This window comes from Schistocerca piceifrons, chromosome 4 (genome assembly GCF_021461385.2).
Source record: "Schistocerca piceifrons isolate TAMUIC-IGC-003096 chromosome 4, iqSchPice1.1, whole genome shotgun sequence".
Lineage (NCBI taxonomy): Eukaryota > Metazoa > Arthropoda > Insecta > Orthoptera > Acrididae > Schistocerca > Schistocerca piceifrons.
Genome location: NC_060141.1, coordinates 641049150 through 641068535, shown reverse-complemented (window position 1 = coordinate 641068535; position 19386 = coordinate 641049150). Strand labels below are relative to the sequence as shown.

The 19386-nt window shown below is 44.1% G+C and overlaps 2 protein-coding genes across 2 annotated transcripts in view; both read left to right on the top strand.

The window, feature by feature from the left end:
• Positions 1 to 11418, top strand: part of LOC124796086 — a 148206-nt gene extending 136788 nt beyond the window's left edge. Inside the window, exons 6-7 of the mRNA XM_047260172.1 lie at positions 11146 to 11308; positions 11394 to 11418. Of these exons, the coding sequence (XP_047116128.1) occupies positions 11146 to 11308; positions 11394 to 11418 (188 nt within the window). The remainder of the gene's footprint in view (positions 1 to 11145; positions 11309 to 11393) is intronic.
• The window catches only part of LOC124795986 (peptidoglycan-recognition protein SD-like), a 28463-nt gene continuing 20485 nt past the window's right edge, over positions 11409 to 19386 (top strand). The window contains exons 1-2 of the mRNA XM_047260066.1: positions 11409 to 11562; positions 17756 to 17857. Coding sequence (XP_047116022.1) covers positions 11418 to 11562; positions 17756 to 17857 — 247 coding nt within the window. The 5' untranslated portion in view covers positions 11409 to 11417. The remainder of the gene's footprint in view (positions 11563 to 17755; positions 17858 to 19386) is intronic.

The window sequence follows — 19386 nt, the reverse complement described above, 5'->3', positions numbered from 1 at the left end:
GCAAGTTATATTTCTAAATGAGATTTATATATTAATACCATCAGCTGCTTATGGGCGTGTATATATATCAACGGGGACAGGTGAAAATTTGTGCCCCTACCGGAACTCGAACCCGAGCTCTCCTGCTTACATGGCAGACGCTCCATCTGAGCCACCGAGGGCACGTAGGATAATACGTCTGCAGGGACTATCCCGCGCACGCCTCCCGCGAGACCCACATTCTCACCTTATATGTCCACACAATACATTCGTAGTGTCCCTACCCAACACACTCATTACTCGCGGGAGACATTCTTACCAAGTCCCGTAAGAGTTCGGGTAATATGTGTCCATCCGCACAGAAGAGGAAGGTCATGGCTGGTATTGCCAGAGCTATATACTTATATGGATATGGTGTCTGTTCTTTCGGATATTTCCGAAAGAATAGACACCATATCCATATAAGTATATAGTTTCTTTCTTGTCTTGTAGTCACGGCGAAGCTTAAGAGGACATTGTCGAAATATAATGTGTAACTTTTCTACTTTGCTTCCCCGTACAGCTCTTATCGTTGTACGGAAAGGGGTAGTTGGAATACCCACCACAGTGCTTTGTATAAACATCGGAGGAGCTCACCTATCCGGTGTCCATTCCCAATTTTCACAGGGTCGTCACTGCTCCTACTCCCCATCGTCTCTACATAGTATGTTACGAATTTTCTAGGACACACAGACAAGATCTGTTAAGACTAGCTGAGGATGCATCCAGTTTTACTCTAACGAACGTGAGGCGGTGCATGAACGTTCGACTATGCTAATTATACGGAACCAAATGCATCAGTCACAGAGAAGGACTACAATTTCTACGCTAGAAGAGAGGATAATGATTATGAAATTTCAAAATCGAAAATAAGTCCTCTCCAGGAGCCAGCACCTACTCAAACTGTATGGAACGCACGATCAAGCAACAGAGCAACGAAAGAGTCTGGATGCCGTAGCTACTCAGCAACATGTCAAATTGGATAGATCAGTCCTTGGGTGGTAAAAATTCTTCTTAAAGGCTAATTTCACGGTTGTTTTGGAAAATTTCCTACGTTCATCACGTCAGATACTGTCAGAGACCTATACTTTATCCCAGTAGATGTACCTTTTAAAACACATGGTTTTCAATTCTTATGTCTGCCCTTGGTGGCTAGTGGTCAGCGCGACGGAATGTCTTACCTAAGGGCGCGAGTTCGATTCGCGGCTGGATCGGAGATTTTTTCCGCTCAGGGACTGGATGTTATCATCATCATTTCATCCTCATCGACACGCAAGTCGCCGAAGTGGCGTCAACTTGAAAGACTTGCAGGAGGCGACCGGTCTACCCGACGGGAGGCCCTAGCCACATGGCATTTCCTATTTTCCAATTCTTATTACATGTTTCACTGGATCTACTTTTACTGTGCTGACAAACATTACAAGTTAGAAGACACGAAACACAGATTAATATCATCGTACGTGACGGTCTGGAAGGAAAAAGAAAAGTATTGATGGCGTCAAAGTTAAATAAGCATTTTGCCTTATTTACTATTTCTACACTTTGAGGAGCATTATGAAATTATATGGGACTTATTTAATTGGCCTGAATTTTTTTCGCTTTCGGATTGTAATCATTGTAAAATAATATTATTCTTAAGTGAATTAAAATATTTGTTATGAAATTTTCGAGCTTCATTCCCTAAATATACGCACAACTTAATGATGTGAGAATGTAACTACAGCTCGTCAAATCAAGAAGGAGACAGCCATATTCATAAACTATTAATAATATACTAATAGAGATGGTGCAGTAATGACCCATCTTTACCTTTCAAGCCGGCCGAAGTGGCCGCGCGGTTCTGGCGCTGCAGTCTGGAACCGCGAGACCGCTACGGTCGCAGGTTCGAATCCTGCCTCGGGCATGGTTGTGTGTGATGTCCTTAGGTTAGTTAGGTTTAACTAGTTCTAAGTTCTAGTGGACTAATGACCTCAGCAGTTGAGTCCCATAGTGCTCAGAGCCATTTGAACCATTTTACCTTTCAAGTAGGCATATAAAAGTTATCTACTTTCGAAATATCGAGAGGATAACTATTGAACGTATGAGATACTATGAGTTTTGTGTATTTCCAATGAAATTTGTCAAAAATGGCAGTTTTAGAATCTTGCCTCCTCTTGGAGAAGCTTCAAAGTTTCTACGGACGCCCATGTTGCTGTGTCTTACCGTTTTCGAGTGCTGACCGCAAGAATTGTACATGAAATGGACATTTACCGTTCTTGGGGGGTTCAACTGTGACTGAAGTGGACATGACTGAGTGAGAAGGCTCAGTGAGCAGACACTGGATTCGTATCCGCGAGGACGACAGAAGCCACTAAATACAGCTGCCAGGACGGTGTTCAGATGCTTCTACATCTAACAGTTACTTTCAGACCCCACTCAGGTGACACAGTTCCTGTCTCTAATCCTTGGAGCCAGAGCATATTGTTGTACTGTTGCATGGAACTTCGAGGCAATAATATGAGGCTGCGTTCAACTGGCTCACAGACATGCACAGCTCGTCTGCTATTCACTGCCAATTCGCCCCAAGTTATCTCCCTGTGTGACCATGGTTCACATCGCCTTAGGTTATGTGGATAGCATTTCCAAAATTATCCTTCTGCACAGCACAAGAACTACCAAACGTCGGTGCCTGAAGTGGCCCAGGAAGAATACGTTTCGCTATAGGTCTTGTGGCTACAGTTATTATAAGCGAGCTGTATCCTCTGCGAGCTGTCGTCTTGCTGCCTTCGAAGGCTGTGTAGAGTTCTTGAAATAGCAGGCTTGCGAATTTCTGACAACATTACAGTGTTGCCTTACGGTATCACGTTGCACCCGGTTCAATGGTATGTTTTTACATGTTTGTTTCTGCGGGTGACTGTCGGCAAGATACTGCAAAGCTTCACAAAATGGTTCAAATGGCTCTAAGCACTAGGGTTCTTAACTTCTAAGGTCATCAGTCCCCTAGACTTTTGAACTACTTAAACTTAAATAACCTAATGACATCACACATATCCATGCCCGAGGCAGGATTCGAAACTGCGACCATAGCAGCAGCATGGTTCCGGATTGAAGCACCTGGAACCGCTCGGCCACAGCGGCCGGTAAAATAAATATTAAAATGTAATGCGATGCAGAATTTAAACCTCTTACATGACTGACAGGTTAGAAAATTTAAAAAGGGAAATGGATAGGTTAAAGTTAGATATAGTGGGAATTAGTGAAGTTCGGTGGCAGGAGGAACAAGACTTTTGGTCAGGTGAATAAAGGGTTATAAATACAAAATCAAATAGGGGTAATGCAGCAGTAGGTTTAATAATGAATAAAAAAATAGGAGTACGGGTAAGCTACTACAAACAGCATAGTGAACGCATTATTGTGGCCAAGATAGACACGAAGCCCACGCCTACTACAGTAGTACAAGTTTATATGCCAACTAGCTCTGCAGATGACGAAGAAATTGATGAAATGTATGATGAGATAAAAGAAATTATTCAGGTAGTGAAGGGAGACAGGGAGACAGAAATTTAATAGTAATGTGTGACTGGAATACGAGAGTAGGAAAAGGGAGAGAAGGAAACGTAGCAGGTGAATATGGATTGGGGGGAAGAAATGAAAGAGGAAGCCGCCTGGTAGGGTTTTGCGCAGAGCATAACTTAATCATAGCTAACACTTGGTTCAAGAAACATGAAAGAAGGTGGTATACATGGAAGAACCCTGGAGATACTAGAAGGTATCAGATAGATTATATAATGGTAAGACAGAGATTTAGGAAACAGGTCTTAAATTGTAGACATTTCCATGGGCAGATGTGGACTCTGACCACAATCTATTGGTTATGAACTGTAGATTAAAACTGAAGAAACTGCAAAAGGGTGGGAATTTAAGGAAATGGGACCTGGATAAACTGGAAGAACCAGAGGTTGTACAATGTTTTAGGGAGAGCATAAGGGAACAATTGATAGGAATGGAGGAAAGAAATACAGTGGAAGAAGAATGGGTAGCTTTGAGGGATGAAATAGTGAAGGCAGCAGAGGATCAAGTAGGTAAAAAGACGAGGGCCAGTAGAAACCCTTGGGTAACAGAAGAAATATTGAATTTAATTTATGAAAGGAGAACATATAAAAATGCAGTAAATGAAGCAGGCAAAAAGGAATACAAACGTCTCAAAAATGATATCGACAGGAAGTGCAAAATGGCTAAGCAGGGATGGCTAGAGGACAAATGTAAGGATGTAGAGGCTTATCTCACTAGGGGTTAGATAGATACTGCCTACAGGAATATTAAAGAGATCTTTGGAGGAAAGAGAACCACTTGTATGAATATCAAGAGCTCAGATGGACACCCAGTTCTAAGCAAAGAAGGGAAAGCAGAAAGGTGGAAGGAGTATATAGAGGGTTTATACAAGGGCGATGTACTTGAGGACAATATTATGGAAGTGGAAAAGAACGTAGATGAAGATGAAATGGGAGATACGATACTGCGTGAAGAGTTTGACAGAGCACTGAAGGACCTGAGTCGAAACAAGGTCCCGGGAGTAGACAACATTCCATTAGAACTACTGACAGCCTTGGGAGAGCCAGTCCTGACAAAACTCTACCATCTGGTGAGCAAGATGTATGAGACAGGCGAAATACCCTTAGACTTCAAGAAGAACGTAATAATTCCAATCCCAAAGAATGCAGGTGTTGACAGATGTGAAAATTACCGAACTATCAGTTTAATAAGTCACAGCTGCAAAATACTAACGCGAATTCTTTACAGACGAATGGAAAAACTGAATGAGGTCGACCTCGGGGAAGATCAGTTTGTATTCCGTAGAAATGCTGGAACACGTGAGGCAATACTGACCCTACGACTTATCTTAGAAGAAAGATTAAGGAAAGGCAAACCTACGTTTCTAGCATTTGTAAGCTTAGAGAAAGCTTTTGACAATGTTGACTAGAATACTGTCTTTCAAATTCTGAAGGTGGCAGGGGTAAAATACAGGGAGCGAAAGGCTATTTACAATTTGTACAGAAACCAGATGGCAGTTATAAGAGTCGAGGGGTATGAAAGGGAAGCAGTGGTTTGGAAGGGAGTGAGACAGGGTTGTAGCTTCTCCACGATGTTATTCAATCTGTATATTGAGCAAGCAGTAAAGGAAACAAAAGAGAAATTCGGAGTAGGTATTAAAATCCATGGAGAAGAAATAAAAACGTTGACGTTCGCCGATGACATCGTAATTCTGTGAGAAACAGCAAAGGACTTGGCAATGGCAAGGAAAGCGTTTCTGAAGAAGAAAAATTTGTTAACTTCGAGTATAGTTTTAAATGTCAGGAAGTCGTTTCTGAAAGTATTTGTATGGAGTGTAGCCATGTATGGAAGTGAAACGTGGACGATAAACAGTTTAGACAAGAAGAGAAGTGAAGCTTTCGAAATGTGTTGCTACAGAAGAACGCTGAAGATTAGATGGGTAGATCACATAACTAATGAGGAGGTATTGAATAGAATTGGGGAGACGAGGAGCTTGTGGCACAACTTGGTTAGAAGAAGGGATCGGTTGGTAGGACATGTTCTGAGACATCGAGGGATCACGAATTTAGTATTGGAGGGCAGCGTGGAGGGTAAAAATCGAAGAGGGAGACCAAGAGATGAATTCACTAAGCAGATTCAGAAAGATGTTGGCTGCAGTAAGTACTGGGAGATGAAGAAACTTGCACAGGATAGAGTAGCACGGAGAGCTGTATCAAACCAGTCTCAGGAGTGAAGACCACAACAACAATAACAACAACAACATGACTGTATTACGAATAAAGCAACTTAAGAAAGCAATAGTAAGAACCGAAGAGAATAGAAAACAAATTCTCCGAAAGAGGATCACTCTTGCGAACATCGCATTAGAAGGCCAGCACGCTGCATATAAAGGTACTAGCGACAACGTGTTTTCCTGGAGTATTTACTTGCTTCAAAACAGTCCTCACAAAAAGAAGCTCACGTAGTAGCCACGATCTCATTCGGATCTCTACGAGAGAGTTCTTCTCATTCTCTGTAACATTGAAAAACAATTTTCAGCTGTTTTTGTACATGTTTTTTTACAGTGAGATACTACGTACCATTCGGTCATCAGTCCCCTAGAACTTAAACCTAACTAACCTAAGGACACCACACACATCCATGCCCGAGGCAGAATTCGGACCTGCGACCGTAGCGGTCGCGCGGTTCCAGACTGAAGCGCCTAGAACCGCTCTGCCACACCAGCCGGCCCCATATTCCGAAACGTAAATTCCAAAGGAAGGCATCATTGCGACCGAGCCTTACGACAGCAGACGCAACGTGCTAGCCACTGACGTCACAGGCATTACATGACTCAAATGGAACGTTTTCGCGGGTCATCAAACTATTGGAATTTCATTTCTGGCCCGCATCTCGTGGTCGTGCGGTAGCGTTCTCGCTTCCCGCGCCCGGGTTCCCGGGTTCGATTCCCGGCGGGGTCAGGGATTTTCTCTGCCTCGTGATGGCTGGGTGTTGTGTGCTGTCCTTAGGTTAGTTAGGTTTAAGTAGTTCTAAGTTCTAGGGGACTGATGACCATAGATGTTAAGTCCCATAGTGCTCAGAGCCATTTGAACCATTTTTCATTTCTGTTTTTTTTAATGCAGAAGTTCATGAGGGAATGAATAATTAACTATTAGATACGATTTCCATAAAACAGTTAAATTAATTCTACCATTTTCAGAGGGAATAGCAGAGTGTAATGAGCAATTTCCTAAGCAGGTCTTAGAAATGCTAGAACAACGAATGGAGGCAGTCCCAGCATCTCCTTGCCAATGTACATAAGTAACTTTCTTTTCTTTTAAAGCGTTTACGCCAGTAGTTAGAAATAATTGACACGACAAACCGTACTTTATTTACTGCGGACCTCATCTCACCGCGCCGCAGACACAGCAACCGGCCACGCCGACAGGCTGCACACCGCGAAGCGGTTGCGTGAACGATTGATCACACTAGACACTTGTTGTTATTCTGTTAATTTCAGTTAAATATGTCGTAGAGAACGTATTTCACGACCGTGAATATAAAAGTAAAGAACGTTTGTTTCTCCAGATATTTTTATTAAAAATAACGAAAAACTTATCTTTCAACATATCTCAGCCTGCCGGAGTGGCCGAGCGGTTCTAGGCGCTTCAGTCTGGAACCGCGCAACCGCTGCGGTTGCATCTTCGAGTCCTGCCTCAGGCATGGATGTGTGTGATGTCCTTAGGTTAGTTAGGTTTAAGTACTTCTAAGTTCTAGGGGACTGATGACCACAGAAGTTAAGTCCCATAGTGCTCAGAGCCATTTGAACCATTTGAACGTATCTGAATATCTCAACTATTTTTATATGTAGCCGTTGTACAATTACCGCAGCAATCTACTAACTTTCCTATGCCTTCTGCGTATTCAGTTATCGCAACTAGTTTGAACCAACCTCTGACGCCCTCTTTCTGTTCGTTGCCATTTCAATAGTGCTTTCGGCAGAAGAAGAAAACATGCCTAATGCCGCTGATGCCATTATTCTTCACTGACACACAATTTAAATATAGGCCTATGTCTGACACCTTTCAATGGCAACAGCGGTCGACTGCAGCCGCCATCTGCCCGTTGCGCTCGCGTATTCAAAGCGTGTGACGTCACGCCAGTGAGTGGGAGCACTCGTAAACGGGATTTTGCTGCTGTCACTAGCGAGCCAGGATGTTAATCTGCCAAGCAGAGACGCTACGATCCTCCTTGATAATCTATTTCACAGATGGGGTCGTAAGGTTGGTTGGTTGATTGGTTGATTTGGAGAAGGGGATCAGAGAGGCCATCGGTTCCACCGGAGTAGGGAAGGATGGGGAAGGAAATCGATTGTGTCCTTTCAAAGCTACCATCCCAGCATGTGCCTGAAGCGATTGAGGGGAATCACGGAAAACCTAAATCAGGATGACCCGGCACAGGTTTCAACCTTTGTTCTCCCTAACGCGAGTCCAGTGCGCTAACCACTGCGCCGTTTTGCTCAGTCGTAACGTTGGGTTTTAATGTGAAATCTATCCGAACATTGCATAATAGCCTGGAATATTTTATTAACTGTGACATTTTCGGCAGTAGTAGTTTAAATTTTGCACATTGAATGCTTGTCAAAAACAGCGGTGGCGGAAAACTTCCACCAAATGTGTATCGTCGTTAATTTTGTCACATTTTGAAATCGCACAAGTAAACAGGAAAACAATCACTATGATGCCAGCGAGGGAAGCTGTAAGACGCACACTTGTGATCAAAAGTATCCGGACACCCCTAATAAACATATGTTTTTCATATTAAGTGCTTTGTGCTGCCATTTACTGCCAGGTACTCTGTATCAGCGACCTCACTAGACATTAAACGTCATAAGAGAGCAGAATGGGTGTTACGCGGAACTCACGGATTTCGAACGTGGTCAGTTGATTGGGTGTCACTTTTGTCATACGTCTGTACGCGAGATTTCCACACTCCCATACATCCCTGGGTCCACTGTTTCCGATGTGATAGTGAAGTGCAAACCTGAATGGACACGTACAGCACACAGCAAAAAAGCGTACTGGCCGACTTCGTCTCTTGACTGACAGAGACCGCCGACAGTTGAAGAGGGTCGTAATGAGTAATAGGCAGACGCCTATCCACACCATCACACAGGAATTCCAAACTGATAATAAATGAAAAGCACCAGTTTAGTTTTGTTCTACAATATTGTAGAACAAAAGCAAACTGGTGCTTTTCATTTATTATAATGTTGTTCTACCAAGAACCGACGGAAGATTCTGTTAATATGAATTCCAAACTGCATCAGGATCCACTGCAAGTACTATGACAGTTAGGCGGGAGGTGAGAAAACTTGGATTTCACGGTAGAGCGGCTGCTCATAAACCACACATCACGCCAGTAAATGCCAAACGGCTTGCTTGGTGTAAAGAGCGTAAATATTGGACAATTGAACAGTGGAAAAACGTTGCGGGGAGTGACGAATCACGGTACACAATGTGGCGATCCAATGGCAGGGTGTCGGTATGACGAATTCCCGGTGAACGTCATCTGCCAGCGTGTGTAGCGCCAACAGTAAAATTTGGAGGCGGTGGTGTTAAGGTGTGGTCGTGTTTTTCATGGAGGGGGCTTGAACCCCTTGGTGTTTTGCGTGGCACTATCACAGTACAGGCCTATATTGATGTTTTAAGCACCATCTTGCTTCCCACTGTTGAAGAGCAATTCGGGGATGGCCGGCTGCTGTGGCCGAGCGGTTCTAGGCGCTTCAGTCCGGAACCGCGCTGCTGCTACGGTCGCAGGTTCGAATCCTGCCTCGGGCATGCACGTGTGTTATGTCCTTAGGTTAGTTAGGTTTAAGTAGTTCTCAGTCTGCGGGACTGATGACCTCAGATGTTAAGTCCCATAGTGCTTAGAGCCATTTGAACCTTTCGGGGATGGCGATTGCATGTTTCAACACGATCGAGCACATGTTCATAATGCACGGCCTGTGGTGGAATGGTTACACGACAATAACATCCCTGTAATGGACTGACCTGCATAGAATCCTGACCTGAATCATATAGAACACCTTTGGGGTGTTTTGGAGCGCTGCATCAGGCCTCACCGACCGACATCGATACCTCTCCTCAGTGCAGCACTTCGTGAAGAATTGGCTGCCATTCCGCAAGAAACCTTCCAGTACCTGATTGAAGGTATGCCTGCGAGAGTTTAAACTGTCATCAAGGCAACAACATATTGAATTACAGCAGTACCGATGGAGGGCGCCACGAACTTTTAAGTCATTTTCAGCCAGGTGTCCGGATACTTTTGATCACATAGTGTAGCTCTGGGGGTGGGGAGGGATGAAGAGGGGGGATGGGGAAAATGGCAAAGCACGTCAAATCAAAACGAGCGTTACTTCTAGAACGACCCTCGTAAATAAGACATTATGATCGAGAAGTATATATATATATATATATATATATATATATATATATATATATATATATATATTGGCCACGACATCTTGGTAGATGATTGTTGCAGTGTCTGTGTGTTTATGGGTTGCATTTTTTCATATGACTTGTCAAGCCAATGGCAGCACGGCATCTCTTGTCGCAATTGTATCAGGCTGCTGAGGCAGGAGCAGTGGTAGCATTGCGAAGCTTTTTCTGCCTTAATCCGTCTAACAAGCCTTCATCATGCTTCGAAATTCCAGATGATATACCATCACGCCACTCAGGTCTCATGCTAGCCCGTGCCTCCCATCTGTTTGTGTCGATTCCAAAGCTCTCCATATCTCGTTTACAGGAGTCCTTGAACCTCAATACAGGACGTCCTACAGGTCTTTTGGCTATAGAGATCTCTCGAAGCATCACCTCACGTGGTAATCTGTCAAGATCCATACGGTGGACGTGTCCCAGTCAGCGGAGTCGTCTCTGCTTCAAGATAGCTGAAATACTGTTGCAGTTAGTTTTAGATAGCACTGCTCCGTTGGTCACTCGGTCCTTCCACGTTACTCCAAGGATGGATCTCAGGCACCGCATGTGGAAAGCATTATGGCGACGTTCTTGTTTGGCATAGGTAGTCCATGTTTCCAATACATACAAAAGGATGCTGAGGACGCAAGTTTGATATACAAGAATTTTGGTGGTCAAAGAGAGTTTGTTGTTTTTCCAAACACGTGTAGAGAGTTTGCCAAAAGTTGTCGCAGCTCTTCCAATGCGAGCATCAATTTCCTTGTCAACAGACATGTTTGATTCTATAGTAGATCCAAGATAGCAGAAGTTATCTACGACTTGCAGAGAAGTGCCATCTAGTGTGATATTCGGCTTTGCGTTAGTACCCTGAACCATAATTACGGTCTTACTGCTGTTTACACTCATCGAGAATAGGTGGCATGTGTGACTAAATCTTGATACTAGCTCTTGCAGTTCTGCGGAGTCCACAACAATTGCTGCATCATCAGCATACAGAAGTTCACGTGTGACTATCTCGTAGCGCTTTGTCTTACTCTTCAGAAGACTGACATTGAAAAGTCTTCCATATTTCCTAGTATCAGATGTACTCCAACATTGCAATTCTCGAGGAGTAAGAGGTCGTTTTATTCTGGGGCAGGTCATACGGATTCAGGCTGCGTCGCGGAAGCAGAGAAGGAGGCTGGGCACTTGCGGACGCTGCAGGAGGTCGCGGTGCACGGCAGGGGCCTGGAAGACATCCACTACAACTTCCTGGTGGGCGGCAGCGGCTGCGTGTTCGAGGGCCGCGGCTGGGACGTCAGGCCCGGTCTGCCGCGCAGCTGCGACGACTCCAGCGTGGCTGTCGCCTTCGTCGGCGCACACCACGACCATCCGCCCACCGCGCAGGCCGTGGAGGCCTTCCACCAGCTGATGGCTGTGGGCGAGCGGGAGGGCCACCTGAGCGCGGACTGGCGCCTGCTGGCCCACTGCCAGCTCCACGACACGGACAGTCCGGGCCGCGCGCTCTACCAGCTGCTCAAGACGTGGCCGCGATGGGCCGGCGCACGCGGCGCAGGTAGGCTACACCCGCCCTCTCTTTCTCCAGCTACTGTATGGAACAGCATCGGCTGCTGGTTCTTGCAAGGGAACCTCCCCATCGCACCCTCCTCAGATTTAGTTATAAGTTGGCACAGTGGATAGGCCTTGAAAAACTGAACACAGATCAATCGAGAAAACAGGAAGAAGTTGTGTGGAACTATGAAAAAAAATAAGCAAAATATACAAACTGAGTAGTCCATGCGCAAGATAGGCAACATCGAGGATAGTGTGAGCTGAGGAGCGCCGTGGTCCCGTGGTTAGTGTGTAACCTCCCCACAATAAAATGATGAGTAATATTCACATTTCGTGTGACCTCCCAACAGATAAATTATATAATAACCTCCCAACAGTAAAAAATATAATTATATCGCTCACATTCAGTATAACCTACCAACAGAAAAATTGCATAACCTATCAATAATAAAATGAGACTAATCTCTCAATAAAAATGGTGGCTCACTTATAAACTTTCAATAACTGATTGTGGATTTAAACTGGTAAATTTTGAACGTCAGCAGCGCTGCGTCATGGCCCTGAAAGATCATTCTGAATGAAAAATGAAAATTCTTACCTCAATAAAGTCGCCGGATAACGCGTACATATCTGCTCCTATAAGAAATTTTTGTGGCACAGCTCAGTGCAATGCTGGCCAATAGGTTTGTCATGTATAAAAAGGAACAACTGATTTTTCTTTACAATAATTGGGATGACCATGGATTGGAGAAATTAGTATATTCTTTAAATTGAGATGAATGATTGTCAAAAAGTTAATTTTTATAAGAAAGATTATTATTAAGAGATTTCTTTCTAAGAACATTTGCATGGGACTTGACGTAACAATACTACATATGCGCGAGGCTGCTTTTACCTTATACTAGAATGCTCAGACACCGTCATCGCTCCCCCACGACCGTCCCAGCCAACTCCACACACACGACTGCTCGCTAGCAACTACTTACTCCCACTGCTACACAGTTCCTACTGTTGACAACAGCTCTCTGGTCAGAGATTCTCTTATAGCTTACATATCGCAGGCAGCGCGTGAGGAATCCATCGAAATTACATCTGCTCGAGCGCGCTAGCAACAAATTCCTTTATCATGGACCTCTTACAAGTATGAGCAGCTGCGGAACGAGCTTGGTACAAGTCTTCCCTCGAGTGAAAAGTTTCATTTTTCTATTTTCTCAAAGTTATGATCGTTCGTTCATTGACGTCTCTGTTCACTGTAATAAGTTTAGTGTCTGTGTTTTGCGACCGCACCGCAAAACCGTGCGATTAGTAGACGAAAGGACGTGCCTTTCCAATAGGAACCGAAAACATTTGATCGCAAGGTCATAGGTCAACCGATTCCTCCACAGGAAAACACGTCTGATATATTCTATACGACAATGATGACGGCATGTGCGTCGCATGACAGGAATATATTGTTGACCCACCTAACTTGTACACTTGGCGAATGGGTAAAAAGATTCTTCTACCTTGCCCTATTTAAGTTTTCTTGTGGATGTGATAGGTTCGAATCCTGCCTCGGGCATGGATGTGTATGACGTCCTTAGGGTAGTCAGTTTAAGTAGTTCTAAGTTGTAGGCGACTGATGACCTCAGATGTTAAGTCCCAAAGTGCTCAGAGCCATCTGAACCATATTTTTGTCTGTCTGACTGTTAAAAAACCCTTTTCTCAGGGACGAGTATACGTATCAAGTTGAAATTTATGTCACATCCCTACTACCCCCCCCCCCCCCTCTGATTTAATGGCACGATGGCCGAGTGAACAGCTCGCCAAAAACTGAGCACAGATCAAGCATGAAAACAAGTAGAAGATGTACTGAACTGTGAAAATACGAGCAAAATCGAAATAGTGAGCGGTCCTAAGCTCAAGATGTACAGCGCTGAAGGATCTTGGATACACCACGGCATCCTGGTTATGCTATTGGGTTCTGAAGAGGGAGGTCTTGTTCGAACCTCAATTTTCAATCAAGTTTGTGTCTCAGTGTAACGTCAATTTGCAACAGCGAGGTGTAAAGGTGTAAGGAAGGGACCTCCAGACATACATACGTTCTATTTGTCCTACACAAGTACCACATGTTCTGATTCTTGCATTCCACTTTGGAAGTTTTGGCTCTTGAATCCCTTTGCTGTAACGTAGTTCACTCCCTGTTATTTGTTGTTTTCATTCTTGTGAGAGGTCTATGTGTCATCTCGCCTGCTCTCACTAGTCATCACATTTATTGCGACGGTAGGACTTTCTTATCAGATGAGTTATATTCTATAAGCAACTGCCAAGATCACAGAAATGCAACAGACAAGTCAACGACCGGACAGAATGTTCATAATTTTGTGAGAGAAAAAAAAAAAGGAAAGTGAGACACAAGGGACATACGAAAACGGATCTCCCGCTTTGTATACCAACACTGTGACGACACAACTACAACGCCGTGATTCTTGCAACTCGCCCGATGTTGTACACATTGACCTTGTACCGTTCACTGCTTGTATTTTGCTTGTTTCTCCACAGTTCAGTACACCTTTCTGTTTTCATGCTTGATCTGTGTTTGTTTTTTAACGGGCTATCCATTGGCTCATTTTACCACTAAATCTGAGGGGGGGGGGGGGGGGGAGGTGCAGGATTGCGATAGGGACCTTCCCTTCTAAGTTAATGCAATGAAAAAGTACGGGCATTTAAGTCACATATTTTGAGACTCGTAAACTCACTGATCAAAAGCTATAGCGCATTTCACATCGACCCAGAATAATGAAATTTGGCAAGAAGCAAGGTTTCACAGCACAACTAAAGTAAAAAATCCGAAAAGTGTAGGAGACACAAGCCTTATAGGTCGATGCAATCAAAAAAATATGGCCATTTATGTCATATATTTTGTTACTCGCTAGCTGACTCATTGCCACAGTGGTTACACCGGTTCCCTTCAGATCTCCGAAATTAATCGCTGTCGGCTTTGGCTAGCACTTGGATGGTTCACCGTCCTGGATCTGCCGACTTCTGTGGGCAAGTGGAGTGCGCTCCTCCCTTGTGAGGCCAACTGAGGAGCAACTTTTTGAGAAGTAGCGGCACCGGTCACGAAAGTTGACAACGGTCGGGAGATGGGTCTATTCGCATCCGGTGATGCCTAAGGGCTGAGGGCCGAGGTTGACACGGCGGCCGGTTAGTACCGTTGGGCTTTCAAAGCCTGTTCGGACGTTTCTTTGTTAATAAATAATTCAAGAACAGTCTTAATGGCATTTATTATTGTTATAATACCGCCAACCGGTTTCAACCCGACGTAGGGGTCATCTTCTGGGCGTTTGCACCATTGGTCAAAGATGAACCCTACGTCGGGTTGAAACCGGTTGGCAGTATTATAACAATTTAGACTGTTCTTGAATTATTGATTAATCATACTAATCGCTGCTTCTCTCCACAACCATGTTCTCCAAAAATCGTTTCTTTCTTGTTTTTTTAAACTGATCAGTACCTATAGGGTTCTTCCCGTTCACCCAACATCATGAAATTTGGCAAGAAGCAACGTTTCACCGTTCAAGTAAGGGAAAAAAATCCGAAAATTGTTAATTTGCAATTATATCATAAGAAAAAAAATTACCATTTTTTATTCAACAGCCCGTCTATCTCGCCATCTGTTAAGACCCTTTTTTTCTCAGGAATAGGTGTACATATCGAGCTGAAATTTATGTCGCATACTAAGGTCTGTAGTTCCTTGGTGTAATAAATGCAAGCTTCTAAAGCAATGCAATAAAAAGATATGACTACTTTTGTCACATATTTTGATACCCACAAATCCACTCATCAAAACCTATGGGGCACTTACCGTTGACCAACAATCATGAAATTTGGCAAGAATTAAGGTTTAATGCTACAAGTAAAGTAAGGAATCCAGTAAGTGTTAATTTCTGATTATATGGGGTGTATCAAAAAGAATCATCCTGTTTGGCACATCTGTATTCGTGAAACTAATAAATTGCAGAAACAATGATCCGAGGGAAGTCTGGAATGCCAACACAACTGTGTAGGAACCAAATCAAATGGTTCAAATGGCTCTGAGCACTATGGGACTTAACATCTGAGGTGATCAGTCCCCTAGAACTCAGAACTACTTAAACCTAACTAACCTAAGGACATCACACACATCCACGCCCGAGGATTCGAACCTGCGACTGGAGCAGTCGCGTGGTTCCAAACTGAAGTGCGAAGAACCGCTCGGCCACACCGGCCGGCTGTGTAGGAACCGTGCGCAGTAATCGCCACATGACACAAAATCAACTAGACCCAATACTACCTCTGGAGGTGGTATGGGTGAAGTTGTTGTTCGTCAAGAACTCACCAGACGCTGTACTGGGATACGAGTACATTCACAGAACGTGCAGTGTTGCGGGTATTCGTCGGCGAGTTCTGGTCCACCAGTTGGTGGACTTCCACGTTAACAGAGCGGCGCGTCTGGCCACGTTGACAATCGTCCCTATTAGCTTTGAAGGTACCGGTTTCCCTAAGTCGTTGTTCCAATCTTGCAGAAATGGCAAGTAATGGACCTTCGTGTTACAGGCGTCCTGCTAATAGACCATTTAGTCGACTTTGGGCGTAGATGAGTAACATGTCGGTGCACTCTGAAGCGCGTATCTTGTCATTCCGTAATGTAGCGTCTTTCTCCTCCACTCAGTGCCAATTCATTGGGTTGTTCTCCGATGACACGATACATGACGTCACACAAGATATCACATTACACGGGACACCGACCTCTGTCAATGTATATTGACTTCCATCGTTAAAAGTCGTTTATCTTCCAAACAGTAGATTGCCAAATGTGAGTTTATTGCCAAATATTACTGTCATGAGTGCTCTTTAAAACACCTATAACTATGTAACAGAAATTCTGAATCATTCTGTACACAGCGCGTATCACAATTACAAGCGAAAACTGACACGAGAGAAAGGTACGACGCAAAGGCTTGGAGGGGGGGGGGGGGGGGAGGCGCCTATTGATAGTCGTTCGCGTAAAAAAATGTTCTCTAACCGGCGCTGGGTGTAGATAAAGTGCTTGGAATCGATCTTCGATTGATAAAAAATTGGCCACGCGTGAGTAGGACTCGCACGCTAAGGGTTCCGTACGAACTTACTTATGTACATATATAGTTAATCGATCCTGGGCATCGAGAATCTCAACGATTTTTTTCCGTTATCGATACCGGTGAGGTACTGGTCCCGGGAATTCCAAGACCGTGTCAAAATCTGTACAGTAGATCCCCAGACTAGCTCGGACATACAAATAGCAAGGGACTTCAGGTTATATATGCAGAGAGAGGAGATTTAATAAAACGTTTTTTACTTACTTACTAAAACATGACTATAACTTACATTTGATGTTATTGCGTGCAACAATGTACGTCTATTATGCATTCGGCGGTTGATGAGTTCAATGTATGTTCAAATGCCAAAAGGTGTTTTCAACTGATATAATTACAATTTAACAAGTTTCCGAGTTTTTACTTCATTTTTACTGTGAAACGTTGCTTCTTGCCGAATTTCAAGATTCTAGGTCGATGGAAAGTGCATCATAAGTTTTTGTGAGTGAGCCTATTGAGTATCAAAATATGCGACATAAAAATGACCGAATATTATGACGGCATCGACTTAGAAACTTACAAGTTTTACACCGCCAAGGGACCATGGATCTTGGTATGTGACATAAATTTGAACTTGATACGCTGAACCAGAGAAAATGGCCTTAACAGATGGACAAACACACAGATGGATAGAAAAAACAAAACATATTCCTTCGCGTTATATAATTGTAAATTAACAGTTTTTAGATTTTTTTCCTTTTTTTTTTACTGTGAAACCTTGCTTCTCGCCAAATTTCACCATTTTAAGTGAACGGGAAGCCCCCTAAGGGTTTTGATGAGTGAGTTTTCGGGTATAAAAATATGTGACAGAAATGGCCGTCTCTTTTGATTGTAGTGACTTAGAAGCTTAAAATTTTTACATCTCCAAAGGACCATAGAACTGACTATGTGACATAAATTTGAAGTTCATACGTCTTCCCTTTCCTGAGCAGGCTGAGGCACGGAACCGTGAAAGGCCAAAATTCAGCAGGATTATATCGCAGCTCCGCACTACACGCTCGCTTCGCTGCCTGCCTGATGCACTGGTCGCGTTTGTTCCAGAAATATTTGACCTGAAACTGGTGTCGCGAGTGCAGTGGCTGGCCATTCCAGCAGTAGCGCCAATCTCGAAGCTGCAGCGCCCTGTCAAGACGGTCGTCATCTGTAAGTATCCAGGGGTATGTACCATATGACGCGTAGTGTGTTAATGTGTTTCTCATCTTTCCATTGGCTGCGTGCGTACGGATATCAGTAATATCCTGTAACGATGAATTTCCACGGGAAAACAGAACTAGCAATCTGTCAATTGGATCAACATAATTTTTACCTGTACATTCAAAGGGATCGACTTTTCTCCCTCTCTTTTAGTTGACATTCGATCTCTTAACAGGTACAAGTCGAAGCTAACAACATGCTGGAAAACTGTGAGACTTGCAGAATGTCATTTTACTCCTATTACTTACATTTATTTTGATTTCAAATGGTAAACAGCAACAGTCAGTCATGTTTTCCGCTCTAGCTTTATTAGAGCAGATCCAGACTTCGAATAGCAACCACACATTACCTGCGCTGAAAATACACCGAAGCGCCAGGGAAACTGGTATAGGCAGGCGTATTCAAATTCAGGGATATGTAAACAGGTAGAATATGGCGCTATGGTCGGCAACGCCTGTATAAGATAACAAGTGTCTAACGCAGTTGTTAAATCGGTTGCTGATGCTACAATGGCAGGTTATCAAGATTTAAGTCAGTTTGAACGTGGTGTTATAGCCGACGAACCAGCGAAGGGACACAGCATCTCCGACGTAGCGGTAAAGTGGGGATTTACCCGTACGACCATTTCACGACTGTACCGTGTATATCAGGAATCCGGTAGAACATGATATCACCGACATCGCTGCAGCCGGAAAAAGATCCTGTAAGAAAGGGACCAACGACGACTGAAGAAGTGCAACCCTTCCTCAGATTGCTGTAGATTTTACTGCTCGGCCGCCAACAAGCGTCAGCGTACGAACCATTCAACGAATCATCATTGAAATGGCCCAGTCATATACCCTTGATGACTGCACGACACAAAGCCTTACGCCTTTCCTGGGCGCGTCAACACCTTCAGTGGATTGTTGATGACTCGAAACTTGTTGCCTGGTAGGACGAGTCTCGTTTCAAATTGTATCGAGCGGATGGAGGTTTACGGGTATGGAGACAACCTCACGAATCCATGGACCCTGTATGTTAGCAGGGAACTGTTCAAGCTGGTGGGGGCTCTGTAATGGTGTGGGGCGTGTGCAAGTCGAGTGATGTGGGAGTCCTGATACGTCTAGATATGGCCCTGACAGGTGACACGTACGTAAGCATCCAGTCTGATCACCTGCATCCATTCGTGTCCATTGTGCATTCCGACGGACTTGGGCAATTCCAGGAGGACAATGTGACACCCCACACGTCCAGTATGGCTGCAGAGCTGCTTCAAGAACACTCTTGTGAGTTTAAACGCTTCCGCTGGCCACCAAACTCCCCAGACATGAACATTATTGAGCTTATCTGGGATGCCTTGCAACGTGGTATTCAGAAGATATCTCCAGCTCTCGTACTCCTACGGATTTATGGACAGTCCTGCAGAATTCATGGTGTCTGTTAGCCCCAGCACTGCTTCAGACATTCGTCGAGTTCATGCCACGTCCTGTTGCTACACT